At 42.0% G+C, this 27,301-nt stretch overlaps 1 protein-coding gene across 2 annotated transcripts in view; it reads left to right on the top strand.

Annotated features, from left to right (window-relative positions):
- Positions 1-286: 286 nt before the first annotated feature.
- The window catches only part of EP300 (E1A binding protein p300), an 85,275-nt gene continuing 58,260 nt past the window's right edge, over positions 287-27,301 (top strand). The window contains exons 1-2 of one of the 2 annotated variants that reach the window (XM_021668720.2): positions 287-893; positions 24,897-25,531. In XM_021668720.2, coding sequence (XP_021524395.2) covers positions 800-893; positions 24,897-25,531 — 729 coding nt within the window. In that variant the 5' untranslated portion in view covers positions 287-799. The remainder of the gene's footprint in view (positions 894-24,896; positions 25,532-27,301) is intronic. The other variant, XM_064368117.1, reaches the window with a different exon arrangement.

The raw sequence follows: 27,301 nt of genomic DNA, 5'->3' as shown, positions 1-27,301 counted from the left end.
GAAGGCTAAGGAGAGGAGCGCGGCGCGAGGAGGGGCCGCCTGCGCCACCGCCGGAGCGGGGCCTCCTCGGTGGGCTTGGCGTCGGCGCGGGCGGGCGGCGCTGCTCGGCCCGGCCCCCTCGGTCCTTTGGGCCGGCCAGCTCGCGCCTGGCGTCCTTGCCGCGCCTCCGCGGGCCGCCGCGCGATGTGAGGCGGTGGCGCCAGCTCGAGCGAGCTCTCTGCGGCCATTAGGGGCCGGTACGGCGGCGGCGGCGGCGGCGCGGAGCGCAGCGGCAGGAGAAGGATTCGGAGGGTGGGAGCGCAGGCCCGGGAGGGGGCACCGGGAGGAGGTGAGTGTCTCTCGTCGCCTCCTCCTCTCCCCCCTTTTCGCCCCCGCCTCCTTGTGGCGATGAGAAGGAGGAGGACAGCGCCGAGGAGGAAGAGGCTGATGGCGGCGGCGGAGCTCCGAGAGACCTCGGCTGGGCAGGGGCCGGCCGTGGCGGGCCGGGGACTGCGCCTCTAGAGCCGCGAGTTCTCGGGAATTCGCCGCAGCAGACGCGCTCGGCGAATTTGTGCTCCTGTGCCCTCCTCCGGGCTTGGGCCCAGGCCCGGCCCCTAGCACTTGCCCCTACCTTTATCGAGTCCGCATCCCTCTCCAGCCACTGCGACCCGGCGAAGAGAAAAAGGAACTTCCCCCACCCCCTCGGGTGCCGTTGGAGCCCCGCAGCCCACCCCTGGGTGCGGCGCGGGGACCCCGGGCCGAAGAAGAGATTTCCTGAGGATTCTGGTTTTCCTCGCCTGTATCTCCGAAAGAATTAAAAATGGCCGAGAATGTGGTGGAACCGGGGCCGCCTTCAGCCAAGCGGCCTAAACTCTCATCTCCGGCCCTCTCGGCGTCGGCCAGCGATGGCACAGGTTAGTTTCGGCAGCCCCGGCCTTCCACGTTCCTCTTAATCTTTTCTACTCGGTGCGCTTTTATTCTTCCATTTTTTTTCTTTCTCTCTCCCTGCCCCTTAATTAATTTTAAAGGTATTTGAATGAGCTGATCGAAGACGTCCAGTAGCCCAACCATTTTCTTTGCCTCCTAATAGATTGGTTGCAACACTGTGTCATATCGGTGTGTGTTCTGGAATTAGAGCTCGTAAGTGGGTGCTGTATAGAAATGGCCTGTATTGTTGCTCCCGTGCAGTTTTATTTGGGAAATGCCAGTACATTTGTAAGAGCTTCTATGCAATTTAAGTTTTAATTTTTTTTGTTCTTGGTAAGTGAAGAATTTCGAATCCTTTCTCCTTATTGTACTTACTCTGTTTTCTCTACTTTCCGCCCTTTTCAAGATTTTCTCTCCTTTGCAGAATATTTTCTGTTAAGGAATAGGGTGTAAAAAAATCTTGATTTTTGTGTGTGCGAGGTCCAAGATTTCAGGTTAGAGGTGAAGTTTAACAATTGTTTTATCTTACCTACCCTTCTTAGCTTTTTTTCCTGCTTTTTCTTATTTGCTGTAAGAATCAATATGGAGTGCAGTTCATCTCACATCTCCCAGTTTTGGTGTGAGACCAAAATGTCTGAAACTCTGGGTTTTCAGGTTGTGAGAACAGGGTCATGTTCTTTGCAGTTTGCAGTCACTTTATCAATTTTGTGGAGTTATGTACCTGGAAATCAAGGTTAGAAGTTGAAAGAGTTCCAGTCAGGAACTACAAACATGAACTGATTGTACAAAAGTTTAAAATGTGCATTAGCTTTGGTGTTTTTGTGTTTGTCTTTTTACACTTTTAAACACATTTGGAAATCAAGGTTTTCATTTAAAAGCTCTACGGATTCTTCAGTTCATTCAGTTGTGGACCAGCCCCTTTGTCAGGAGAAGTTCAGGGAGACTTCTTCCATCATCCCTTCATTCTCTTCTTACATTAGTTTAATGGTGTAATCCTGATGGGCGAGGACCTTTTCTTTGCTGGAATAATGAAGATGAAGAATGGCTGGCCATCTGACAGTCCACAAGATGTTCCCCTTTACTACGGAGCATCTCTTTAACTCCCTGAGAACAGGCTCAACGTCATCCCTCCATCTGCCAGTGAGAGTGCATAATGGAGTTAAATGTACCCTTTGAGTTTGTAGAGAACTTCGAGAGCATGTTTCTAAGTAGGCTTCATTTCAGAGTGAAAATGGGAAGACAGAGCAAATGCTTTGAATTAGTTGCTTTTATAAGAAACATGTAAAACGAATTTCAGTTAACCTGCAAAAATTGAGAAATAGGAATCTTGCAGAGTTCCTCTACTTAAGGTTTGTAACATTGATTATGCATGAACTTTGATCTGTACCTATTCTATGAAGGTACTGTAGTCTCCAGGGATTTTTTTTTAGCTGTTTTTTTCCTTCAAAATTCACGCACATAGACACACATCATTGTATTCCTTTGCACCTACGAAAGTGCCATTCAGAAGGATTCTTTAGATCATCTTTACACACTTATTCGCCTGTAGATTTTTGTGGTGTTCCTTTAGTGTTTGTGTAATGTGGTACTTCTTGCTTTTTAGTTTTGGTGTAATGTGGTAATGGAGTTTACATTGGAGTTAGCCAGAGACTTGGAAAGTAGGGGAAGCTTTTTAATATACTTTACTTTGATGAGTCCTGATTTGAGCAGCTTCATCTTGGAGCTGTATTGTTTAACTGCTTATGTTCAGATGTGCTACTGCTTTCTGCATATCTGGTCTGCTTTGCTACTTGCAATGTGTTTGAATAATTACAAAAGTTCTAAATGTATCAAGTGGGCTTTTGTAGTTTAAAAAAAAAACCCTCAACATTGAGATTCATTCATTCATTCGTAATACTAAGAGTTTGTCTTAGTTGCTTTTCTAAATTTTGTAGTGTGGGTTGATTTTCCCTACTCCCCAAATCAAGATTCTACTCCAGGAATTCTTTGGTGTACAGTTTTTAATTGTAACCAGTCTGGGTTTGGGGGAGGGGAGAAATGAGTATAAAGAAAATAGTGTCCCTCTGTCAACTTACTTCAAGTTGGGTACCATTATATCTTTTTTATTATCTTTTTTTCCCCGAGACAGAGTCTTCCCTCTGTCATTCAGGCTGGAGTGCAGTGGCGGGACTTCACTACAGCCTCTGCCCCTGGGGGTTCAAGGGACTACAGGCGCAGGCCACTATGCCCGGCTGATATTTCTTGTATTTTTAGTAGAGACGGAAGTTTCACCATATTGGTCACACTGATCTCGAACTCCTGCCCCCAAGTGATTCACCTGCCTCTGCCTCCCAAAGTACTGGGATTATAGGCATGAGCCACCATGCTCGGCCAGGTTTACCATTATATCTTGATTTTTTTTTTTTTTTTTTTTTTGCGCATTCAGCAGTTTGTAATATGTTTGCAGGTAACTTTTATTGGAGGCACATCAACTCTTAAAACTTTAAATTTCAAACTTGTAGCTTTTGACTTTGGAGTTGTCACTTGGGTATTTTATAAATGTGTAAGGAAATTATTCCTTGATATTACGGTTTTTGTCTAGAACTGGTTGAAATAAGCCCAAAATTCTAGATCATAGAAACTTTTTTTAAGAAAGTGATTTAGGCTTCCAAATCTCATGGTATAAATATATCCACCTAGAGTGTTCTAGTATCAGCTTTAAAGGAAAGAAAACTGGAATCCAATGGGATGATATGCTAAAGTGTTAAAGATCAAATTAGTACTTAAGACTCAACGTCTGAATTTGTTTAACACTCAGATATTCTCCCAAAATATTTACAGGTTGATTCAAATAAGTTAAACTCAACTTTTACATGTTGGGATGGGGAAGAGAAGACTTATTTGTAGCGTTTACACCTTTATTTTCCTGTTTCATATTTGCATTTAATCCATCAAAATTTTTATTTCATTTGGTATGGTTAGGGTAAAACAAATCATTTGAGAAATGACATTTTGTTATACCTCTCTTCCCTCTAAAAGAAAAAAAGATTATAAAAGCCACTCGTAAACTTTTATTATTGACCAAAAGACTAGAAAAGTTAATGTTAGGCAGATCCTGGAAATATTTCGTGAAGCTGTTTCTGATCATCTGAGTGATGGAAATGATGAGGGTCATCTCTTGTCTTCATTACTCAGTGAAGATGTTTTGTCACTGCTTTGTAAATGCTTAATGCCGTATGCACTTAAAGAGCACCTGGAAAGATAGGATTTTAGGATCTGGCATATAATTAAGTAGGGTAAAGATCCTTCTAGTCTTGGTACAGTTTTATGGACCTGGATTTTGTGCTTTTTTGTTTTTTGGACTTTTCCTCCATTTCAAAGACATACGGCAGGTAGTGTATAAAGTATACCTGCTTTTTGACCAGTAGATTAATATACGCAGTGGAGAAGCGGTAATTTTGGTTTTTTTCCCATTTGAAATACACAAAGCAGTTAATGTGTAAAGTATACCTCCCTTTTGACCAGTAGATAAATGTACACAGTGGAGACGTAAAGATTTTTTAAAGTGTCAGCTCTACTTTTTTTTTCCTTCACTCTTCTTTTTTTTTTTTTTTTTTTGAGACGGGGCTTCACCATGTTGGTCAGGCTGGTCTTGAACTCCCGACCTCAGGTGATCCACCCGCCTTGGCCTCCAAAGTTCTTGGATTACAGGCGTGAGCCGCCACACCTGGCCTTTTTTTTTCCCCACCGTTCTTCTTACCCAGGCTGGAGTGCAGTGGCAAGATCTTGGCTCACTGTAACCTCCAACTCCTGGATTCAAGTGATTATCCTGCTTCAACCTTCTGAGTAGCTGGGATTACAGGCGCCCACCACCATGCCTGGCTAATTTTTTTTTATTTTTTTATTTTGAGGCGGAGTTTCACTCTTGTTGCCCAGGCTGGAGTGCAATGGCATGCTCTTGGCTCACTGCAACTTCTGCCTCCTGGGTTCAAGCGATTCTCCTGCCTCAGCCTCCTGAGTAGCTGTGATTACAGACATGTGCCACCACACCTGGCTAATTTTGTCTTTTTAGCAGTGACAGGGTTTCACCGTGTTGGTCAGGCTGGTCTCAAACCCCCTACCTCAGGTGATCTGCCCACCTCAGCCTCCCAAAGTGCTGGGATTACAGGTGTGAGCCACCGTGACTGGCCAATTTTTGTATTTTTTAGTAGACACAAGGTTTCACCATGTTGGCCAGGCTGGTCTCGAACTTCAGACCTCAGGTGATCTGCCCACTTCAGCCTCCCAAAGTACTGGGATTACAGGTATGAGTCACCGTGCCCAGCTGTCAGCTCTACTTTCTTAAAATGCCGTTGTGTGTTAGTGATTTGTGATCCTGATCAAAACATTTTGGTCAAGACCATTTATTTTCCAGCTCTGTAACTTGTGATATACCGTTTTATTTTACTTCAGCATGAATGTTTACATTAGAGTTTGCTTCTGGAGTCTTTCAGATACAGCTTTTGATTTAGGGAGGCATTGCTGACCTCAGTGTTAAATTGCAAAACATTTTACTAAACTGCCTTAAACTTTTCTGACAATTACTTGTTCTTAAGGCCTTGTAAGTTCATTTTTAGGACTTCAAGAGGGTTGTCTCTGGTTGATACTGAGATAAAGTGACTTTGAAGTTGTAAATCTTGTATGCCTTACAGTATGGACGCCTTATTCCAGCAGGAGTTCATCTTCTGTTGCAGAGGTAGGAATTGTACTGGCATGTCCAGTAAATGGATAATGGGAAGGGAGGAAAGGGCTTCTGCCTTGGTGGCCTTTTGGCATTATTTTGTGTTTTTCTTTGCTTTTCTATCTCTTTAGTTTATTTAATAAAAAGGAAAAAAATGGAAACAGTCGAAAATTAGCGCAAAGTGGTATTTGTAGACACATTAAGTGGTAAGTAGGAAACAGAAAAAAGAGTAGGAAGAATGTTGCAGATACAAGTGGGAGTGTAAAATGCTTTTTTCTGGTATATTTATAAAAACAATTTGAGTTATTCTGCCAAGTCATATACCCAGCAATTAATGGAAAAATAAAAGATGCTGCTTTTGTGTTTGTCCAGATTTAAGGGTTTCCTCTTTTGAAGATTTCTAAAGTTGAATTTTTTTTTAAGTGAGGCAAGCAGTAAAATTAATGGACAAAAGAAACAAATTATACCAAGTCTAAAAATTTTTTAACATTGAACTTTGCAAGGTGATTTTTTTTTCACTTGATAGATGGTAGTTTCATTGTGATATTTTAATGAAAAATTTTTTTATTACTACTCACTTTCCCAGAAAAGCTTAAGAGGATAAATATTAATTGAGGTGTTAAGCCTCTTCTGAGCAATTTGGATATAATTTGTTTTTATATATAGATTCCTTTTTATAAATGCCCCACAGCAATTAGGAGTAATTTTGTTGAGAGAGAAAGTAAAACTAAAACTACTGAAAAGAATATGACAGTAGCTAAGAGAATGAGTATTGGAGTCAGACTGCTGGAGTTCATATCCCAGACTTGTATTTATTAACTGTGAACTTTGGGCCAAATATTTAACCTGGCTCAACCTCCTCACATTTATTCCTAACCACAACCCTATAAGGTGGATAAGATGGGTACCCACCTTACAGAGAAACCCACCTTACCCAGCTTACAGGGTTGTGGTTAGGAATAAACGAGAATTCTCTTTATCAGATGCTTAGGGCTGTGCTTGCTGCTGTGTAGTATGTGTTCATTGTTAACTGTTTTTAACTTTACTGCTAAATATACCAGAAGGAAAGCAGTGGTAGATGGATTGGTGGTGGTTTGTTTTTGTTTTTTTTTTTTTAGTGGATATACAGTAGTCCTCCTTTATCTTTGGGGAATGCATTCCAAGATCTCCGGTGGATACCTGAAACCCTGGATAGTAGTGAACATAATTGTCATCAGTCAAAACATGTTTCTGTCCAAGTCTTCCACACACAAATTTAATGGCCTTTTCCATCTTAACTAATCACTTGTCTTGCCCTATGGTGTGATGTTTGCAGTTTGAGGTGCAACAGCAAAACTATCAGTAATTTTTTTCCTTCTTCACAATTTCACAGATAGATTTGATCTTTGCAACTTTTGCATACAATTTTTTTCATTCCTTATTAGTCAAGAACTTTCACCTTTAAGCAATTTACAGCTTCTCTTTGGCATATCCAAATTGCTGTCATCCCTACTCCTGCACTTAGAGACTGTCATTAAGGAAAGTAAGGGTTACTTAAAACTCAAGCAGTGCCCTACCCCATGGTCAGTCTGACAGTCGATCTGATAATGGAGATGGCTACTAAGTGACAAGTGGCTAATAGTTTATACAGGTGAATACATTAGACCAAGGGGAGATTCACTACCTGGTCAGGTGGGATTTTATCAGGCTACTATTGCTTGAGGCCAGGCATTCAAGACCAGCCTAGGCAATGTAGTGAGACCCCCACCATCTCTAAAGAAATTTTTAAAAATTAACAAGGCATGATGGCATGCATCTGTAGTCCTGGCTACTTGGGAGGCTGAGGTGCGAGAATCACTTGAGCCCAGGAGTTACAGTGAGCTGTGATCACACCACTGCACACTCCAGCCTGGGTGACAGAGCAAGACTCTGTTTCTAAAACCACAACAAAAATTAGTGTTTATTTCTGCAATTTTCTTTGTAATACTTTTGGACCACAAGTATCTGAAATGGCAGAAAGCAAAACAGAGGGTAAGAATGAACTACTGTATAGATAGACTGGATAAAGAGAAAGTCAAAGTGCATGATATTCATAGAGGAGTCTTAGAGTAAGCCTTATGTCATCCATCCAAAGGTGGTTTTCTAGGAGTATAAGCATATGGGAACAGAGCTTAAAATAGAAAAATACAGTACAGTTAGCCTTCCATATCTGTGGGTTCCATATTTGTGGATTCAACCACGGATTGAAAATATTTAGGGGAAAACATGCATGGTTGCATCTGTACTGGACATGTGCAGACTTTTTTTACTTGTCATTATTCCCTAAACAATACAGAATAACAGCTATTTATATTGCATTTACACTACATTAGGTATTGTAAATACTAGAAAGAATTCAAAGTATATAGGAGGATGTGTGTAGGTTATATGCAAATACTACGTATCCCCTTTATATCAGGGACTGGGGTATCCTCAGATTTTGGTATCTGCAGTGGAGTGGGTTCTGGAACTAATTCCCAGCAGATACCAAGGGACACCTATATCTATATCTTTATAATCGCTAAGATGTCTTGTGTACATAAGTAATTGAAATGAAAATCAGCAGGTATTTAAGGCATAATGAGAAAATGGAAAACGTTCTTGTTAGAAATGTTCAAGATAAGGATGGCTTCTTGCTAAAGAACTGTGTAACTGTTAAGCATAATTTTTTTTTCTTCTTTCTTTTTTTTGAGACAGTGTCTCATTCTGTTTCCCAGGCTGGAGTGCAGTGGCACAATCTTGGCTCACTGCAACCTCTAGCTCCTGGGTTCAAGTGATTCTCCTGCCTCACTCCAGCTCCTAAGTTGAAGCAATTCTCCTGCCTCAGCCTCCCAAGTAGCTGGGATTACAGGCACCCGCCACCACACCTGGCTAATGTTTGTATTTTTAGTACAGAAAGGGTTTCACCATGTTGGTCAGGCTGGTCTCAAACTCCTGACCTCAGGTGATCCACCTGCCTCGCCTCCCAAAATGCTGGTGTTACAGGCAGGAGCCACCATGCTTGACTGATTAAGCATAATTTTTTTCTATTTTTCATTTTCTCACCTGGGTCTTAAACAATTTTTTTTTTGAAATGGGGGTCTTGCTGTGTTGCCCAGGCTGAAGTTAACCTTCTGTTTCAGGCTCCTTAGTGACTGGGATTATAGACATGAGTCATTATGCCTGGCTCCAAGAAACTTTCATATAAAGGAGGAAGAAGAAAAGTAGAAGCAGTGCAGTGCTCCAAAGAATTTTTTTTTGCCGCACTTAAGGAAGTTTTACTTGTAGCACTAGAGACTGTTTCAAAGATTGAACAAAGAATACTTACACTTATTACTTGTAATGTACTCTGATACTTTCTGTTGCTTTTTTTTTTTTAGTACTGGTTGCAACCTACTATATTGATTTCATGACCCACTGTTGGTTTGTGAGCCATAATTTGAAGAATACTGGCTTAGAAGAGTTAACAAGATGGTAGTTATTCTGTACTGGGCCAACATTTTCTGTATGCTAGGCACTTACCCTCAGTACATTGTTCCTTCTTTCCTTCCTGGAGTTAATAGATAAGGGGAGAAGACTGGCATTCATTAAATCTAGTATGATCAGCATTGTATTTGTAAAGTACATGTATAGTGGGAGGAACAGGAGGACCTAACCCAGTAGTTACAGACCCTGTTGGCTGTCTTTGAGGAATTGTTTCTGATCTTGAGATCTCAAGGATAGAGACAGGATTAGTAAAAATGAGCCCAAGCTAGAAAGGAGATTTTATGAGGCCAGAGTATACCCTGTTCTGGGAACCCGTAAGTACTATGTGACTGGTAGGAAAGCAAAAACAGGACTGTAGAGATGAGCAAGGGGCCAATCCTGCAGGTATTTTAGGAATTTAGACTTTACATTTTACCCGTTTAATGGATAGGACAGAATTGTACCTTAGGCAGCTCAGTGAAAGTAGAAATGGTTTAGGAAGAAGCAGAGAAAAATGGGAGGCAGGGAGACCAGTGAAACAGCTGTTTTAGAGTTCCAGCCATTCTTGCCACAGAAGATGGAAAGACGTGGAAAGATGTGAAGGAAGGTGGATGATTGACAGAACTTGGTGATTGATTAGAAAGCACTCAAGATGAAAAGAAGTGGGAAGATTTGAGGGAAGATGGATGGTCAGGAGAACTTGGTGATTGATTACAAGTTAGGTAGTGAGATGGAGAAATCAAGGATAATTCCCAAGTTTAAAGTTTGAGCAACTTGATAGACGATGAATTATTTATTTATTTATTTATTTATTTTTGAGAGAGTCTCTCAGTCACCCAGGCTGGAGTGCAGTGGCGTGATCTTGGCTCACTCACTGTAACCTCTGCCTCCCAGGTTCAAGCGATTCTTATGCCTCGGCCTCCCAAGTAGCTGGGACTACAGGCATGCACCACCACGCCCAGCTAATTTTTGTACTTTCAGTTGAGATGGGGGTTTCACCATTTTGGCCAGTCTGGTCTCAAACTCCAGGCCTCAAGTGATCCACCCGCCTCGGCCTCCCAAAGTGCTGGGATTACAGGTGTGATTCACAGTGCCCAGCTGAGTAATGATTTAATAAATTGGGGAACATAGGAAGCATAGTATTTTTTTTTCTTGAGATAGTCTCCCTCTGTTGCCCAGGCCGGAGTGCTGTGGCACGATCTCAGCTAACTGCAACCTCTGCCACCCAGGTTCAGGCAATTCTCCTGCCTCAGCCTCCTGAGTAGCTGGGATTACAGCCATGCACCACCATGCCCTGCTAATTTTTTGTATTTTTGGTAGAAACAGGGTTTCACCATGTTGGTCAGGCTGGTCTTGAACTCCTGACCTCCGTGATCCACCTTCCTCAGCCTGTAAAACTGCTGGGATTACAGGCATGAGCCACAGCACCTGGAAGCATAGTATTTGTGAAGTGGGTGGGCAGGTGTGATGGGGGTAGGGATGTTACATTTGGGGCATTTGGAAGTTGTGTGGTTCTTCTGAGTTGAGTAGTCACTCTTTTCATTTGCTGTACTTTTATCTTACTTCAGCCAACAGACATTGAATACCTACCAAGTCTTAGGCATTTGAAATACAAAGACAATTAAGGTGCCTTCTCTCAAAGCCTTTAGAGATACAGTGGGGTTGTTACACATGTCCACACAATTTTCTTGTAAGTTATGCTTTAAAAGGTTTTTTAAATGGTCTATATAAAGGCAGCGGATAGGGATTGTTTTTGTTTTTGACAATTTTCTTCATGGAAAAAATGTATTATTTGAACAGGGTTTGGTGGGAATTAAAGTAGCGTAGGGAAAGTTGGAAGGGTTTTTCAGGTGGAGCTAAAGAGCATGGTTCTGATGTGGCTAGAATATAGGCTGTGTGGTAGGGTTTTTCATGGGAGACAGATGGAAAAGGATGTTGGAGTCCCATTACGGAAAGATAAATATGCTAAGGAATTTGCCATTTATCTTAGCATCAGGATAAAAATTTTATGACCAGGGGAGTGACATAGTTAAGGAAATTCTAGTAACACTGTACAGAGCAGTGGTAGGGAGAATAATGGCAGGAACACTAGGAGTATGTCATTTACCTCTTTTGAAATGAGCTTGTCATTTGCCTTGGAAGTTTTTGGCAAATTGTAATGGAGAAAGTGAATTGTTTATTTTGTTCAAGATCCATGTTTGGGTTACCAGTTGTCGTAAATGTAAAAAATATACCAAATACCAACCTGGATACTATTCACTCTCCCCATTGTTTACAGATGTACAGGTTTTTTGTTTGCTTTAGTTTTTAAAAGATGGTATGTTAGTTTCTCCATCTAGGATTCCCTTTAGGCGTTTCCTTGTAACAAATTCCAAGGTTTGCCCAAAATCACAGTGACAGTTAAGTTAGCACACAGTTTAGGTGTACTATAAAACACGTCCTTGAGTTGATTCTTAAGGTGAGATTTTAATAAATAATAGTGTCCTCATTGTGTAGTTGGGTTTTGTTTTTTGTTTTTTTTGGCCACAGAGTCTTGCTCTGTTGCCAAGTGCAGTGGCATGATCTCGGCCCACTGCAACCTCGGCCCACTGCAGCCTCAGCCCACTGCAGCCTCCACCTCCTGGGTTCAAGCAGTTCTCCTGCCTCAGCCTCGAGAGTAGCTGGGATTACAGGCGCACTCCACCACACCCGGCTAATTTTCGTATTTTTAGTAGAGACAGGATTTTGCCAGGTTGGCCAGGCTGGTCTTGAATTCTGACCTCAGGCCATCTATGCGCCTCTGCCTCCCAAAGTGCTGGGGTTACAGGTGTAAGCCATAGCATCTGGCCTTTCTAAACATAGCTCCAGGTCACATTCTTGATCAATTAAAGCACTTCATTTCTGTTTAAAATTCAAGACTTAAGCCTGGGCAAGGTGGCTTACACCTGTAATCCCAGCACTTTGCGGGGCCAAGGCAGGCGAATTGCCTGAGGTCAGGAGTTCAAGACTAGCCTGGCCAACATGGTGAAACTCCATCTGTACTAAAAATACAAAAATTAGCCAGGTGTGGTGGTCAGTGCCTGTAGTCCCAGCTACTCTGGAGGCTGAGGCAAGGGAATCACTTGAACCTGGGAGGCGGAGGTTGCAGTGAGCCAAGATCGTGCCATTGCACTCCAGCCTGGGCAACAAGAGCAAAACTCCATCTCAAAAAAAATTTGTGTGTGTGTGTGTGTGTGTGTGTGTATGACTGAAATGCTTTGTTTTTTTTTTTTTTTTTTTTTTTCTCTTGGTTGTTTTTTTCTTGGTGGTTTTGTTTTTTTAAGATGCAGTCTTGCTCTGTCACCCAGGCTGGAGTGTAATGGTACGGTCTTGGCTCACTGCAGCCTGCACCTCCCGGGTTCAAGCGATTCTTCTGCCTAAGCCTCCTGAATAGCTGGCACTACAGGCACACGACACCACCTCTGGCTCATTTTTGTATTTTTAGTAAAGACAGGGTTTCACAACGTTGGCCAGGCTGGTACTGAGCTCTTAACCTCATCATCTGCCTGCCTCGGCCTCCCAAAGTGCTGGGATTACAGGTGTGAGCCCCTGTGCCTGGTGTGTTGGGGTTTAAGAAGAAACTTCAATATAATCTCTTCCCAAAGTAGAGGTATACCTTTTGATGTCATGATAGCAGGACAGTGTTAAGAGTTAAGAGTACGTATTTTGAAATTTGCTTGCACTTTTGCCCTTTCACTCTGTTGGATTTCAAAATTCAACAGCTGCCAGCATTTGTAGCTATGTAATCGTGTATAATTATCATCTTTTATCCAAAGTTTGTATAAAACGTACAGGTTTTTCTGATTTTTTTTTTTGGAAGTATTAGAAATCTTGCCTATCGTTCCAGCATGGATATTTCATTTTAATTTTCTTAATGTTCCTTTAAATTATGTAGTTTGAAATGTTTGTACATCTTTATTTCCTTGGTAGCTGGGTTCTTTATATGATTAGATAATTCTGCTTCATCTACGGAGGGTTAAAGTACCTTTTATAATGAAGTATTGAATAGAGGTTGGGAAAGTTGTTTGAACCTGATAAATTCGTAAGATATACAAAATTTTCTCATTTTAAAAGCTATAGTTGTACAATTTCATGCTTTTTAAGCATCCAGTTTAAGGGTAGAAGTGTCCCAAAGCAATAAGAACAAGAAATCTTTGTAAGATCGATAGTTTCAGTGTTCAGCCAAACCATTATCAGAATTAGAATGACTCATGTTATGTAGATTTGATTTTCAACTCCATTCTTTTTTTTTGTTTGGTTTTTAAAAAATCCCAAATCCGTAACCTGGACTAGGGACTCTGAAATGTTCTGATCTCTTCTCACCTCATCGACTCACTCTCTTCTCCCCACTTTTAATTGCTGAACTAACTGGCTGAGCTTTTACTCCTCTCCACCATAGGTTGTTCCACTCTTTATCTGTCTAGCTCCTACTCATCCTGTGGACTCATCACTGGATTAGATGAAAGAAATAAAAGATTATATTGTCCACTCTTTAAAAATATTAAGCATTTTTTATTGTTTGTTTGAGACAAGATCTCACTCTGTCTTCTGGGCTGGAGTGCAGTGGCGCAATCTTGGCTCACAGTAGCCTCGACCTCCCAGGCTAAGTGATCCTCCCACCTCAGCCTGTAGCTGCAGCACCATGCCTGGCTAATTTTTAAATTTTTTTGTAGTGACAGGGTCTTGCTCTGTTGCCCAGGATCATCTCAAACTCTTGGGCTCAAGCAGTTCACCTGCCTTGGCCTCCCAAAGTGCTGAGATTACAGGTGTGAGCCACCCACTGGGTCTGGCCTAAAACCATTTTTTTTTTTTAAGCTGGAGTCTCGCTCTGTTGGGCAGGCTGGAGTGTAGTGGCATGATCTCTGCTCCTTCAACCTCTGCCTTACAGGTTCAAGTGATTATCAAGCCTCAGCCTTCTGAGTAGCTGGGATTACAGGCGTGCGCCACCATGCCAGCTCATTTTTGTATTTGTAGTAGAGATGTGGTTTCACCGTGTTGGCCAGGTTGGTCTCAAACTCCTGACCTCAGGTGATCCACCTTCTTCCATCTCCCAAAGTGCTGGGATTACAAGCATGAGCCATCATGCCCAGCCCTAAAAGCATTTTAATGCCCAGCTAAAGGGAGGAGGAACAGAAAATAGATTCTGTCTTCTAAGTGGGATTTGAGAGTTGACTAGATTTAAAATAATTAATAAAGGTATTTTACTTAATGAATACAGTTTAAAAGAACTGAGTTGATTTTGCTTCATTTTACCTTGAGTACAAAGGTAAGTGTGTTTATTCAATAAATAATGTGTGACCCTTTTTAGTAAAAAAAAAAAAAAAAAAGGGGGGGGGTAAATGTGAGAAGTACTAATAGTAGAATTAGATTTTGAGCCAAAATTATTTTAATTTTAAATTAAATTTTGTGTCATAGTTAAGTAACTAGAAATTTATCTGATTATGTTCATAGACAGTGCAGTGTTTAGGATTATGATTTTAATGGTACTGATTTTGAAGGTTATGTTTCAGTTATATATATTTCATTTGTTTCTCACATATCATGGAATTGTTTTGATCCTTTGATATTTGGAAAGGCTAAATGAGCCGAGTTTATTTTTTATTTATTTATTTTTGAGAGAGTATTACGCTTGTTACCCAGGCTGGAGTGCAATGGATCCATCTCAGCTCACTTCACCGTCTGCCTCCTGGGTTCAAGTGATTCTCCTACCTTAGCCTCCCAAGTAGCTGGAATTACAGGCATGCATGCGCCACTGCACCCAGCTAATACTGTGTTTGTTTGTTTGTTTGTTTGAAGTAGAGATGGGGTTCTCCATGTTGGTCAGGCAGGTCTCGAACTCCCGAGCTCAGGCGATCCGCTCGCCTTGGCCTCCCAAAGTGCTGGGATTACAGGTGTGATCCACTATGCCTGGCTGCCGACTTTATTTTATAAGGGATTAGATGGTTAAATGTGTTTCAAGGAGCAGACCACAAACAATATAGAAGACAGCAAGGGTGATCTACACAATCAGTATGTAATAATGAAAGGATGTTTTGACTCAACACTGGTTTCCCACGTGTGTTTAATCAAACTCGGTGGTGGTTTAAATTGTCACATTTCTAATACATGGTCCACTGGGTAAATCATGTATTAGGCTAAACCTCTCTCTCTCTTTTTTTTTTTCAAGACAGGGTCTCATTCTGTTGCCCAGTCTGAGTGCAGTGGCGTGATCATGGCTCACTGCAACCACATCCTCCTGGGCTCAAGCAGTCTTCCCATCTCAGCCTCCCAAGTAGCTGGGACTACAGGTGTGCACCACCATGCCTGGCTAATTTTTGGGTTTTGTTGTTGTTATTGTTGAGACTGGGATCTTTCTACATTCCAGGCCAATGGTCTTGAACTCCTGTACTCAAGCAACCCTCCTGCCTTGGCCTTCCAAAGTGCTAGGATTACAGGTGTTAGCCACGGCACCCAACCTATGCTAAACTTCTCAAATCAGATTTGTATGTGTCCTGTCAGTCACATTTTACTTGACCATGTTTGGACTGAATGTACACTCAGATGAAGAAACTTTTCAGAAGAAATATTTTACTGAGAGTCATTTTTGTATTGAAGCATCATTAAAGGCGTAAAGGAACTTAAGAACAAACTACTTAGTAGAAGCAGCCTAGTGATTTTGATTGGTTGACACTTTTGTAAGCAGGAAATGTCTTACTGGAGATAGTTTATTCATTTCAATAGTCATTTGTGATACTATTTTTCAATATTTGCCACAGGATAGTTAAAAGGTTATGGAACAAACTTCAGATTCGTAAATTTTTAATTAAATATAAAGGGGGCAAAAGTAGATAAACATCTGAGAGCTCACCTATCTAGAAAAAATACTTGCTGGCCCGGCGCCATGGCACATGTGTAATCCCAGTACTTTGGGAGGCCAAGGTGGGAGGCTTACTTGAGCAGGAGATTCAGACCAGCCTGGACAACATGGTGAGACCCCATCTCAACAAAACTTAAAAAATATTAGTCAGGCGTGGTGATGCGTACCTTTGGTGGCAGCTACTTGAGAGGCTAAGGAGGATTGCTTGAGCCGGGAGGTCGAGGCTGCAGTGAGCTGTGATCCCCCCAACTCCACTCCAGGCTGGGCAAGATAGCAGGAAAGACCCTGTCTCCAAAAAAAAGGGAAAACGTGAGACAGCAATCAAATACAATAGATTTGGCTTCAGTACAGATTAAATTAAAACCCTCGCTGTAGGCCCTAGAATAATAAAGACTTCTATATTACTAAAGCTGGTTACTGCTTGATGAACTCTATACATGGGCAAGTATGGACTTCTGAGGTTATCGAGATTAATGACAATAATACGTGAGGTGCCGAGAAAAATGCCTGACACATTGAAAGTGCCAGATAAATGCGTGCTGTCATCATCATAAGCTGGCCTACCTCCTAATAGTGTAATGAGTCCATTGAATAACAATAGGTAACATGTTTATAGTGTTTAGTGTGTGCCAGGTACTGTTCTAAACACTTTACATTTATTCACTCATTTAATCACAAATAACATGAAGTAGGCACTTTGTTGTTATGCAGAGGTGGAAACAAGGTTATTTCCTGCGTTTTTTTTTTTGTTTTTTTTGTTTTTTTTTTTTGAGTTGTAGTCTCGCTCTTGTTGCCCAGGCTGGAGTGCAATGGTGTGATTTTGGCTCACTATAATCGCTGCCTCCCGGGTTCAAGCAGTTCTCCTGCTTCAGCCTCCTGAGTAGCTGGGATTACAGGAGACTGCCATCATGCCCAGCTAATTTTTGTATTTTTAGTAGAGACAGGGTTTCACCATGTTGGCCAGGCTGGTCTCCAACTCCTGACCTAAGGTAATCCACCCACCTCATCTTCCCAAAGTGCTGGAATTACAGGCATGAGCCACTGTACCTGGTTCATCCTTTTTTTAAATTATTGCAACAGGGCCTCACTTTCACCCAGGCTAGAGTACAGTAGTGGGATCATAGTGCACTGCAGCCTCAGTCAAGCCCTGTGAGTAGTAGGTGCATGCCAGCACACCCAGCTAGGTAGGTTTTAAAAATTTATTTTTGTAGAGATGAAGTCTTTCTCGCCTCGGCCTTCCAATGTGCTAGGATTATAGGCATGAGCTATGCTGCTGGCTTTCTTTTCCTTTTTATTTTTTCACAATTCCAGTGGTCCTTGGGATTTGTGTATACTTTAGAATCGTCTTGTCCAGTTCCCTGAAAAACTTTTAGACGTTTGATTGATATTTGCATTGAATATATAGATCAGTACTCGGGGAGAATTGATGTCTTTAATACTGAGGATTTCTGTCTAGGTGTTTTGAGATACTCCATTTAGGCAGCCTTCACTTTTGAGTTTACACCTGTTTTATACATTGTCAGTTTTTCCCTATGTTATAAATCATTGCTTTTTTTTTTTTTTTTTTTTTGAAAAAGAATTTCACGGCTGGGCACGGTGGCTCATGCCTGTAATCCCAGCACTTTGGGAAGCCGAGATGGGTGGATCACCTGAGATCAGGAGTTCGAGACCAGCCTGAGCAACATGGGGAAAACCTGTCTCTACTAAAAAATACAAAATTAGTTGGGCGTGGTGGTGCATGCCTGTAATCCCAGCTACTCGGGAGGCTGAGGCAGGAGAATCACTTGAACCCGGGAGGCAGAGGTTGCAGTGAGTCGAGGTCGTGCCACTGCACTCCAGCCTGACAACTGGTGACAGAGTGAGACTGTCTAAAAAAAAAAAAAGAATTTCACCCTGTCATCCAGGCCCAATGCAGTGGCACAATCTCTGCTCACTGCAACCTCTGCTTCCTGGGTTCAGGTGATTCTCGTGCCTCAGCCTTCCAAGTAGCTAGGACTGCAGGCATGCACTACCATGCCCAGCTAATTTTAATGTTCTTAGTAGAGACCAGGTTTCACCACATTGACCAGGCTGGTCTTCAACTCCTGACCTCCAGCAATCCACCCATCTCAGCCTCCCAAGATGCTAGGATTACAGGTGTGAGCCACCATGCCCAGCTATATATTGTTTAAAAAAATTTTGTAACCATTTGTTGCTGGCATACAGAAATTGACTTTGATTTGTTTATATTTATGGTATAACCAGTCACCTTGCTAACCTTACAATTTCCAATTGTTTGTATCTCTTTAAAATTGACAGTAGTTGTATATATTCATGGGACACAGTGTGATGTTACATATATTTACTTTGAATTTTCTCTGTCAGCAGTTATATTATCTGTAGACAGTTAAGTTTTGCTTCTTTTTCTTTTTCCTTTTTTTTTTTGAGACAGAGTTTTGCTCTTGGTGCCCAGTGGAAGTGCAATGGCACGACCTTGGCTCACTGCACCCTCCGCCTCTTGGGTTCAAGCAATTCTCCTGCCTCAGCCTCCCGAGTAGCTGGGATTGCAGGGATGCGCCACCATGCCCAGCTAATTTTGTATTTTTAGTACAAAGAGGGTTTCACCATTTTGGCCAGGCTGGTTGGCCTCCCAAAGTTTTGAGATTACCGGTGTGGGCCACTGCGCCCGGCCCTTTTTTTATTTTTTGAGAAGGAGTCTCACTCTGTTACCCAGGCTGGAGTGCAATGATGCAATCTCAGTTCACTGCAACCTCCACCTCCCATGGTCAAGCAAGTCTCCTGCCTGCCTCGGCCTCCCAAGTAGCTGGGACTACAGGTGTGCGCTACCACACAGCTAATAGTTTTTCTTTTTTTTGAGTTGTTGTCTCGCTCTGTAGAGGCTCACTGCAACCTCTGCCTCTCAGGTTCAAGCTGTTCTCTGCCTCAGCCTCCAAAGTAGCTAGGATTACAGGGGCCTGCCACACCACCTGGCTAATTTTTATATTTTTAGTAGAGATGGGGTTTCACTATGTTGGCCAAGATCATCTCAAACTCCTAACCTTGTTATCTACCTGCCTTGGCCTCCCAGAGTGCTGGGCTTACAGGTGTGGCGTGAGCCACTGCATCCAGCCAAAAAACTTGTAATCTATCTTATACTGTAGCTCTGGCTAAGTAGATACTCCAGTACAATGTTGAATAGAAATAGTAGTAAGAAGTTTTTTTCTTGTTCTGATACTGAAGAGATTACTTTTAATGTTGGTTCATTATGCAGATTTGCTCTTAGTTTTTAGGTTTTGGAAGAAACTTCATGAGTATAAAACTTCCTTCAGTTTCTAGATGGTGATGGTTTTGTTGTTATATTGTGATTGGGTATTGAATTTTATCCAGTGCTTTTCTTAGAGTCACAAAAATGAATCTTATGTTTTCTTATCCTTTGTTATTATGACGAGTGACAGTTTATTGATGTTCTCATGTCCCCTAGATTCCTGGGATTATTCCAACTTGATTTTTTTTTTTTTTTTTGATATGGAGTCTTGTTCTGTTGCCCGGGCTGGAGTACAGTGGTGCGGTCCCGGCTCACTGCCACCTCCGCCTCCTGGTTTCAAGCGATTCTCCTGCCTCAGCCTCCTAAGTAGCTGGGATTACAGGTGCCCATGACCACGCACGGCTAATTTTTGTATTTTTAGTAGAGATGGGGTTTCACCATGTTGGCCAGGCTGCCTCAGCCTCCCAAAGTGCTGGGATTACAGGTGTGAGCCACCACACCCAGCTAATGATGATTTTTTTTTTTTAAATATAATTTTTTATTGCCTCACATCCAAAACACCAGAAAGAGGCCAGAGATACAAGACCCTGAAGGGAAAGAATCCCTGCTTGGAGTGCAGAGAGCCAGTTCCATGGTCAGGACTGCCAGCTGCTGCTGGACACCTCCAGTGTTTAATTCTCTTTCTCTGTTGACATGTTTGCAGATCCCAAAAGGTGATCCCTTGCTTACAGTTACATCCCCAGCTACTCGCCTTCTGTCCTGCTCTGTCGTTTTCTTGCTCAAGTCCTCAAGCCTGTGTTTGAAGTCACCACTCTTTCACCCATTTACTCCCTTCTTCAACCCCTGAAATTCCTACCTCCACTTCTGGACAGCACCTGCACTTTCTTTTTTTTTTTTTTAATTGCATTTTAGGTTTTGGGGTACATGTGAAAAACATGCAAGGTTGTTGCATAGGTGCATACGTGGCAGTGTGATTTGCTGCCTCCCTCCCCTTCACCTATATCTGGCATTTCTCCCCATGCTATCCCTCCCCAACTCCCCACCCCCCCGCTGTCCCCCCCACTCCCCCCCAACAGACCGCTGTGTATAGTGCTCCCCTCCCTGTGCCCATGTGTTCTCCTTGTTCAACACCCGCCTATGAGTGAGGACATGTGGTGTTTGATTTTGTGTTCTTGTGTCAGTTTGCTGAGAATGATGGTTTCCAGGTTCATCCATGTCTCTACAAAGGACGCGAACTCCTCGTTTTTAATGGCTGCATAATATTCCATGGTGTGTATGTGCCACATTTTTCCTGTCCAGTCTATCATTGATGGGCATTTGGGTTGGTTCCAGGTCTTTGCTATTGTAAACTGTGCTGCAATGAACATTCGTGTGCATGTGTCCTTATAGTAGAACGATTTATAATCCTTTGGATATATGCCCAGTAATGGGATTGCTGGGTCAAATGGAATTTCTATTTCTAGGTCCTTGAGGAATCGCCACACTGTTTTCCACAGTGGTTGAACTAATTTACACTCCCACCAACAGTGTAAAAGTGTTCCTATTTCTCCACATCCTCTCCAGCATCTGTTTTCTCCAGATTTTTTAATGATCGCCATTCTAACTGGCGTGAGATGGTATCTCAATGTAGTTTTGATTTGCATTTCTCTAATGACCAGTGATGATGAGCATTTTTTCATATGTTTGTTGGCCTCATGTATGTCTTCTTATGTAAAGTATCTGTTCATATCCTTCGCCCATTTTTGAATGGGCTTGTTTGTTTTTTTCTTGTAAATCTTTTTTAGCTCGTTGTAAATTCTGGATGTCAGCCCTTTGTCAGACGGGTAGGCTGCAAAAATTTTTTCCCATTCTGTTGGTTGCCGATTCACTCTATTGACTGTTTCTTTTGTCGTGCAGAAGCTGTGGAGTTTGATTAGGTCCCATTTGTCTATTTTGGCTTTTGTTGCCAATGCTTTTGGTGTTTTGGTCATAAAGTCCTTGCCTACGCCTATGTCCTGAATGGTTTTGCCTAGGTTTCCTTCTAGTGTTTTTATGGTGTTAGGTCTTAACGGTTTAAGTCTTTAATCCATCTGGAGTCAATTTTAGTGTAAGGTGTCAGGAAGGGGTCGAGTTTCTGCTTTCTGCATATGGCTAGCCAGTTTTCCCAACACCACTTATTGAACAGGGAATCCTTTCCCCATTGCTTGTTTTTATCAGGTTTGTCAAAGATTGGGTGGTTGTAGATATGTTGTGTCGCCTCCGACGCCTCTGTTCTGTTCCATTGGTCTATATCTCTGTTTTGGTACCAGTACCATGCTGTTTTGATTACTGTAGCCTTGTAGTAGAGTTTGATGTCCGGTAGTGTGATGCCTCCCGCTTTGTTCTTTTTGTTAGAATTGACTTGGCTATGCGGGGTCTCTTTTGGATCCATATGAAGTTTAAGGTGGTTTTTTCCAGTTCTGTGAAGAAGGTCATTGGTAGCTTGATGAGGATAGCGTTCAATCTGTAAATTACTTTGGGCAGTATGGCCATTTTCATATTAATTCTTCCTAACCATGAACATGGAATGTTTCTCCATCTGTTTGTGTCCTCTCTTATTTCATTGAGCAGTGGTTTGTAGTTCTCCTTGAAGAGGTCCTTTACGTTCCTTGTTAGTTGTATTCCTAGGTATTTTATTCTCTTTGTAGCAATTGTGAATGGCAGTTCGTTCTTGATTTGGCTCTCTTTAAGTCTGTTATTGGTGTATAGGAATGCTTGTGATTTTTGCACATTGATTTTGTATCCTGAGAGTTTGCTGAAGTTGCTTATCAGTTTCAGGAGATTTTGGGCTAAGATGATAGGGTCTTCTAGATATACAATCATGTCGTCTGCAAATAGAGACAATTTGACTTCCTCCTTTCCTAATTGAATACCCTTTATTTCTTTTTCTTGTCTGATTGCTCTGGCTCTAATGATGATTTTTAAGACATGATTTTGGTTTTCTCTTTCAAAGAGTCTTGCTTCTGTGTCCGTGAAGATTGGCCTCTTCTTATATTGGCCTTGTATCATTTTTAAAATATTACTTCTAGTTTTTAGAAGTATTTTTATAAGCTTGAATTATCTTTTCCTTGAAAGTTTGGTGTAGGGCATGCCTATAAACAATTCAGATATGCTTTCTTTATGGAAAGATAAACCAAGGATTAATTTTCTCTAGTAATAGTAGTAGGATTACAGTAGTCTGACTTCTCATGTTGTTTTCTTTTAAACTTTTATAAATGGGAAATTTCAGTTTAATGAAATATATATATATATATATTTTTTAAATAAGAAATACATTGTGCCTATTATCCAGCTTCAAGTTTATTAGTATATACCACACTTCCCCCTCACCTTATTTTTTTTGTTGTTTGAGTATTTTAAAGCAAGTCCTAGCCATGTCATTTCACCAGAAATATTTCGGTATTTATATCTCAGTAAAAAGGATTTATTTAAAAATTGTGCCATTGTTATAGTCAATAAAGTTAATAATTTTTAAATATCACCCATTACTCAGTCTGTATTTAAAGATCCCTTACTCTCATTTCAAAATGTGTTTTTATAGTTGGCTTGTTTGAATCAGGATCCCCGCCCCTCCAACCAACTTAGGCTTTGGTATTGTTCGAGAAACTGGGACATTCCATCCTGTATGATTTTTATTAAGGTTTAAGTATTTTCTCTGGAATTTATTTATTTTGTATATTTTCATTTTTTTGTATAAAGTTGATAATAGTATTGCTTTGTCTTTTTTTTTTTGAGGCGGAGTCTCACTCTGTCGCCCAGGCTGGACGGAGTGCAGTGGCGCAGTTTCTGTTCACTGCAACCTCCACCTCCCAGGTTCAAGCGATTCTCCTGCCTCAACCTCCTGAGTAGCTAGGATTACAGGCACATGTCACCATGCCCGGCTAATTTTTGTAGTTTTATAGTACAGACAGGGTTTTACCATGTTGGCCAGGCTAGTCTCTAACTCCTGCCTCAAGTGATCCACCTGCCTCGGCCTCCCAAAGTGTTAGGATTATAGGTGAGCCACCACACCAGGCCAGGTTGGATTATTTTAAGAGGATAACAGCTGGGGATTTTTTGTTATTGTTAGTAGACAGGGTCTCACTATGTTGCCCAGACTTGATATGAATTCCTGGGCTGAAGCTATCCTCTTGCCCCAGCCTCCTCAGTAGCTGGGACTATAGGTGTGTACCACTGTGCCAGCACCCAGTAATGCCTTTTTTTTTTTTTTGAGACGGAGTTTCGCTCGTTACCCAGGCTGGAGTGCAATGGCGCGATCTCGGCTCACCGCAACCTCCGCCTCCTGGGTTCAGGCAATTCTCCTGCCTCAGCCTCCTGAGTAGCTAGGATTACAGGCACGCGCCACCATGCCCAGCTAATTTTTTTGTATTTTTAGTAGAGACGGGGTTTCACCATGTTGACCAGGATGGTCTCGATCTCTTGACTTCGTGATCCACCCGCCTCGGCCTCCCAAAGTGCTGGGATTACAGGCTTGAGCCACCGCGCCCGGCCCAGTAATGCCTTTTTAATGTGAAAACTACTTTAGAGAATTAAAAGGAAAGAAAACTTAAATAATTTCTATAATAGGTTAATACTGTCAACAGGTCAATCAGGAGTAATTTTGTTTCCCCAGAGGACGTTTGATGATGTCTGGAGACATTTTGATTGTCACAATTGGGGTATGGGTGCCACTGGCATATATAAGAAGGACCAGGAGACTCTTGATGGTATTAGAGGGCACAAGACAATCTCCCTCCACCTACAGCAAAGAAAATTATACAGCTCAAAATGCTGTTATTGCCAAGGTTGATTATCCCTGCATTAATTTATAATCAGCACCTGGTTTTGTTTGTTCGTTCTTTTTTGAGACAGGATCTTGTTCTTTCACCCAGGCTGGAGTGCAGTTGTGCAGTTAGAGCTCACTACAACCTTAAATTCCTGGACTCAAGTAATTCTTCCACCTTAACCTCCTAAGTAGCTAGGACTATAGCCTAGTACCACCACACTCAACTGATTTTATTATTTGTAGAGACAGAGTCTTGCTGTGTTGGCCTAGGCTCAAGCTTTCCTGCTGCCTTGGCCTCCCAAAGTACTGAGATTACAGGTGTGAGCCACCAGGGCTGGTCTTGCACTCTATATTTGACAGGGGTGGTTTGTATGGTGAAGGAGCCAGAGGTATGGTTTTATACCCTGTTCTGGCTAGATTTTGGTTAAGGAAAAGTATTCTGTAGTTCAAGTTGAAAGCAAATTTACTCCGCCTGTTGAGGGCCTACTTTGAGGAACCACAATATGAATAATATATAGGGTGCATGTGGTGGCTCATGCCTGTAATTCTAGCACTTTGGAGGGCCAGCATGGTCAGATAGCTTAACACAGGAGTTCAAGCCTAGCCAGGTCAGCATGGCAAACCCCGCCTCTACTAAAAATACAAAATTAACTGGGTGTGGTGGCGCACACCTGTAGTCGTAGCTATTTGGGAGGCTGAGATGGGAGAATCACTTAAATCTGTGGATGGAGGTAACTGAGCCAAGATACCTGCCATTACATTCCAGTGTGGGCAACAGATCAAGACCCTGTCTCAAATAAATAGAAAGAAAAACGTGGAGTGAGGTTTGGAAATGATGTTTAATGCTTATGAAAAAAGAAAATATAGAGCAGTTTTTTATTTTGGTTTTGTCATTCTTTGACCTTTATCTTTTCCCTTTGCTTTTTAGATTTTGGCTCTCTCTTTGACTTGGAGCATGACTTACCAGATGAATTAATCAACTCTACAGAGTTGGGACTGACCAATGGTGGTGATATTAATCAGCTTCAGACAAGTCTTGGCATAGTACAAGATGCAGCTTCTAAACACAAACAGCTATCAGAATTGCTGCGATCTGGTAGTTCGCCTAACCTCAATATGGGAGTTGGTGGCCCAGGTCAAGTCATGGCCAGCCAGGCCCAACAGAACAGTCCTGGATTAGGTTTGATAAATAGCATGGTCAAAAGCCCAATGACACAGGCAGGCTTGACTTCTCCCAACATGGGGATGGGCACTAGTGGACCAAATCAGGGTCCTACGCAGTCAACAGGTATGATGAACAGTCCAGTAAATCAGCCTGCCATGGGAATGAACACAGGGATGAATGCTGGCATGAATCCTGGAATGTTGGCTGCAGGCAGTGGACAAGGGATAATGCCTAATCAAGTCATGAACGGTTCAATTGGAGCAGGCCGAGGGCGACAGAATATGCAGTACCCAAACCCAGGCATGGGAAGTACTGGCAACTTACTGACTGAGCCTCTTCAGCAGGGCTCTCCCCAGATGGGAGGACAAACAGGATTGAGAGGCCCTCAGCCTCTTAAGGTAAGTACAGTTTTGGTTTGTGTGCACAGTTGGCATACATGTGAGTATTCCCATGATGGAGGGAGGGTTTGTCTTACATAGTGTAGCAGTTTCCACATATTACATGCCAGGAATTTATTGTGCTATCGTAAGTTTTAAGAAGTACCTACATTAAATTTAAGTAAAACATATATTTTACAACTGATGTTCTATAACTTCATATTTCCAAGTGGTCGCTGGCTAATGCTGGTTCTCTCTGGCACAAGCATTGGAATGTTTTTATCTCATCTCCAAGTCCAGTTTAGCCTTGTAGTAGCCTCATTATAAAAATACAGTTTGGAGGTCAGGCACAGTGGCTCATGCCTGTCATCCCAGCACTTGGGGAGGCCGAGGCGGGTGGATCACAAGGTCAGGAGTTCGAGACCAGCCTGGCCAATATGGTGAATCCCCGTCTCTACTAAAAATACAAAAATTATCCAGGCGTGGTGGTGTGCTCCTGTAGTCCCAGCTACTTGGGAGGCTGAGGCAGGAGAATCACTTGAACCCATGAGGTGGAGGTTGCAGTGAGCTGAGATCATGCCACTTATTCCAGCCTAGGTGACAGAGTGAGACTCTGTCTCAAAAAAAAAAAAAAAAAAAATAGTTTGGAGATAGCTGGCATTACACTATCTTCAGATGGAGACTTCATTTGTTCCTATTGCTTTGAATGTCCCTGGTTATCAGGAGATATGTTTATTCTTAGAAATGTATTAACTGTTATTTTTCTTTATCAATGGAAATTAAGGTACATTTGTTTATGTGAAACCTCAACAGTCTGGATGTTTCAATGAAACCAGATCTTGGCCAGAGACTTCTGTTAGCTTTATTAACTAGAGAATGCTAAGTATATTATTTAAAATATTTTAAACTGGCCAGGTGTGGTGACTCACCTTTAATCCCAGCAGTTTGGGAGGTTTAGGCGGGCGGATCACGAGGCCAGGAGATTGAGACCATCCTGACCAACATGTTGAAACCCTGTCTCTGATAAAAACACAAAAATTAGCTGGGCGTGGTATTCGCGCCTGTAGTCCCAGCTATTCAGGAGGCTGAGGCAGGAGAATCACTTGAACCCGAGAGGAGATTGCAGTAAGCCGAGATCATGCCGTTGCACTCCAGCCTGGGCAACAGAGCGAGATTCTCTCAAAGAAAAAAAAAGTACACTTTTAAATGTGTACCCTATATAGACAAATAAGACATAATTACACATACTTTAGTGTTTACTACTCCATATATATATTTTTTTAACATATTTTATCTGTTTTTTTAAAAGTGGGATCACACTATGGTTGCCAGTGCATGGCATGTAGTTACTTTTTTTGTTGAATTAGAGATGGCTTCACTTGGAAGATGAAATTGGAGATAGGTACAATTTTCACAAGGAGTCAGGAGAAAGCTTTCTCTGTAAGAGGAATAATTTGAGCAGACATTAGGACTTACGTGTTCCCGAGAATCTTGGGTGCAGTGGCTCATGTCTGTAATCCCAGCACTTTGGGAGGCTGAGTCAGGAGGATCGCTTGAGCACAAGAGTTAGGGAGCAACCAGGCAACTTCGACCCCATCTCTATTTAAAAAAAAGAGAGAGAGAGAGAGAACCTTGACGGTGACAAAATGCAAGTGTGAATTGAAGATGGATGGACAAACTTGTGTTGAGAGGACTGAGGTCACATGTAGGAATTCAAAAGCCTTAAATGTTTTTTTGCTACAAGAATATTGACAAGTTAGGATTCTGTTTTAGCATTAGTGCTTTGTAGAT

The sequence above is a fragment of the Aotus nancymaae genome, unplaced genomic scaffold (genome assembly GCF_030222135.1).
Source record: "Aotus nancymaae isolate 86718 unplaced genomic scaffold, 86718_ANA_hifiasm-v0.15.2.pri h1tg000076l, whole genome shotgun sequence".
Classification (NCBI taxonomy): Eukaryota; Metazoa; Chordata; class Mammalia; order Primates; family Aotidae; genus Aotus; species Aotus nancymaae.
This window is presented reverse-complemented; position numbering and strand designations above follow the sequence as displayed.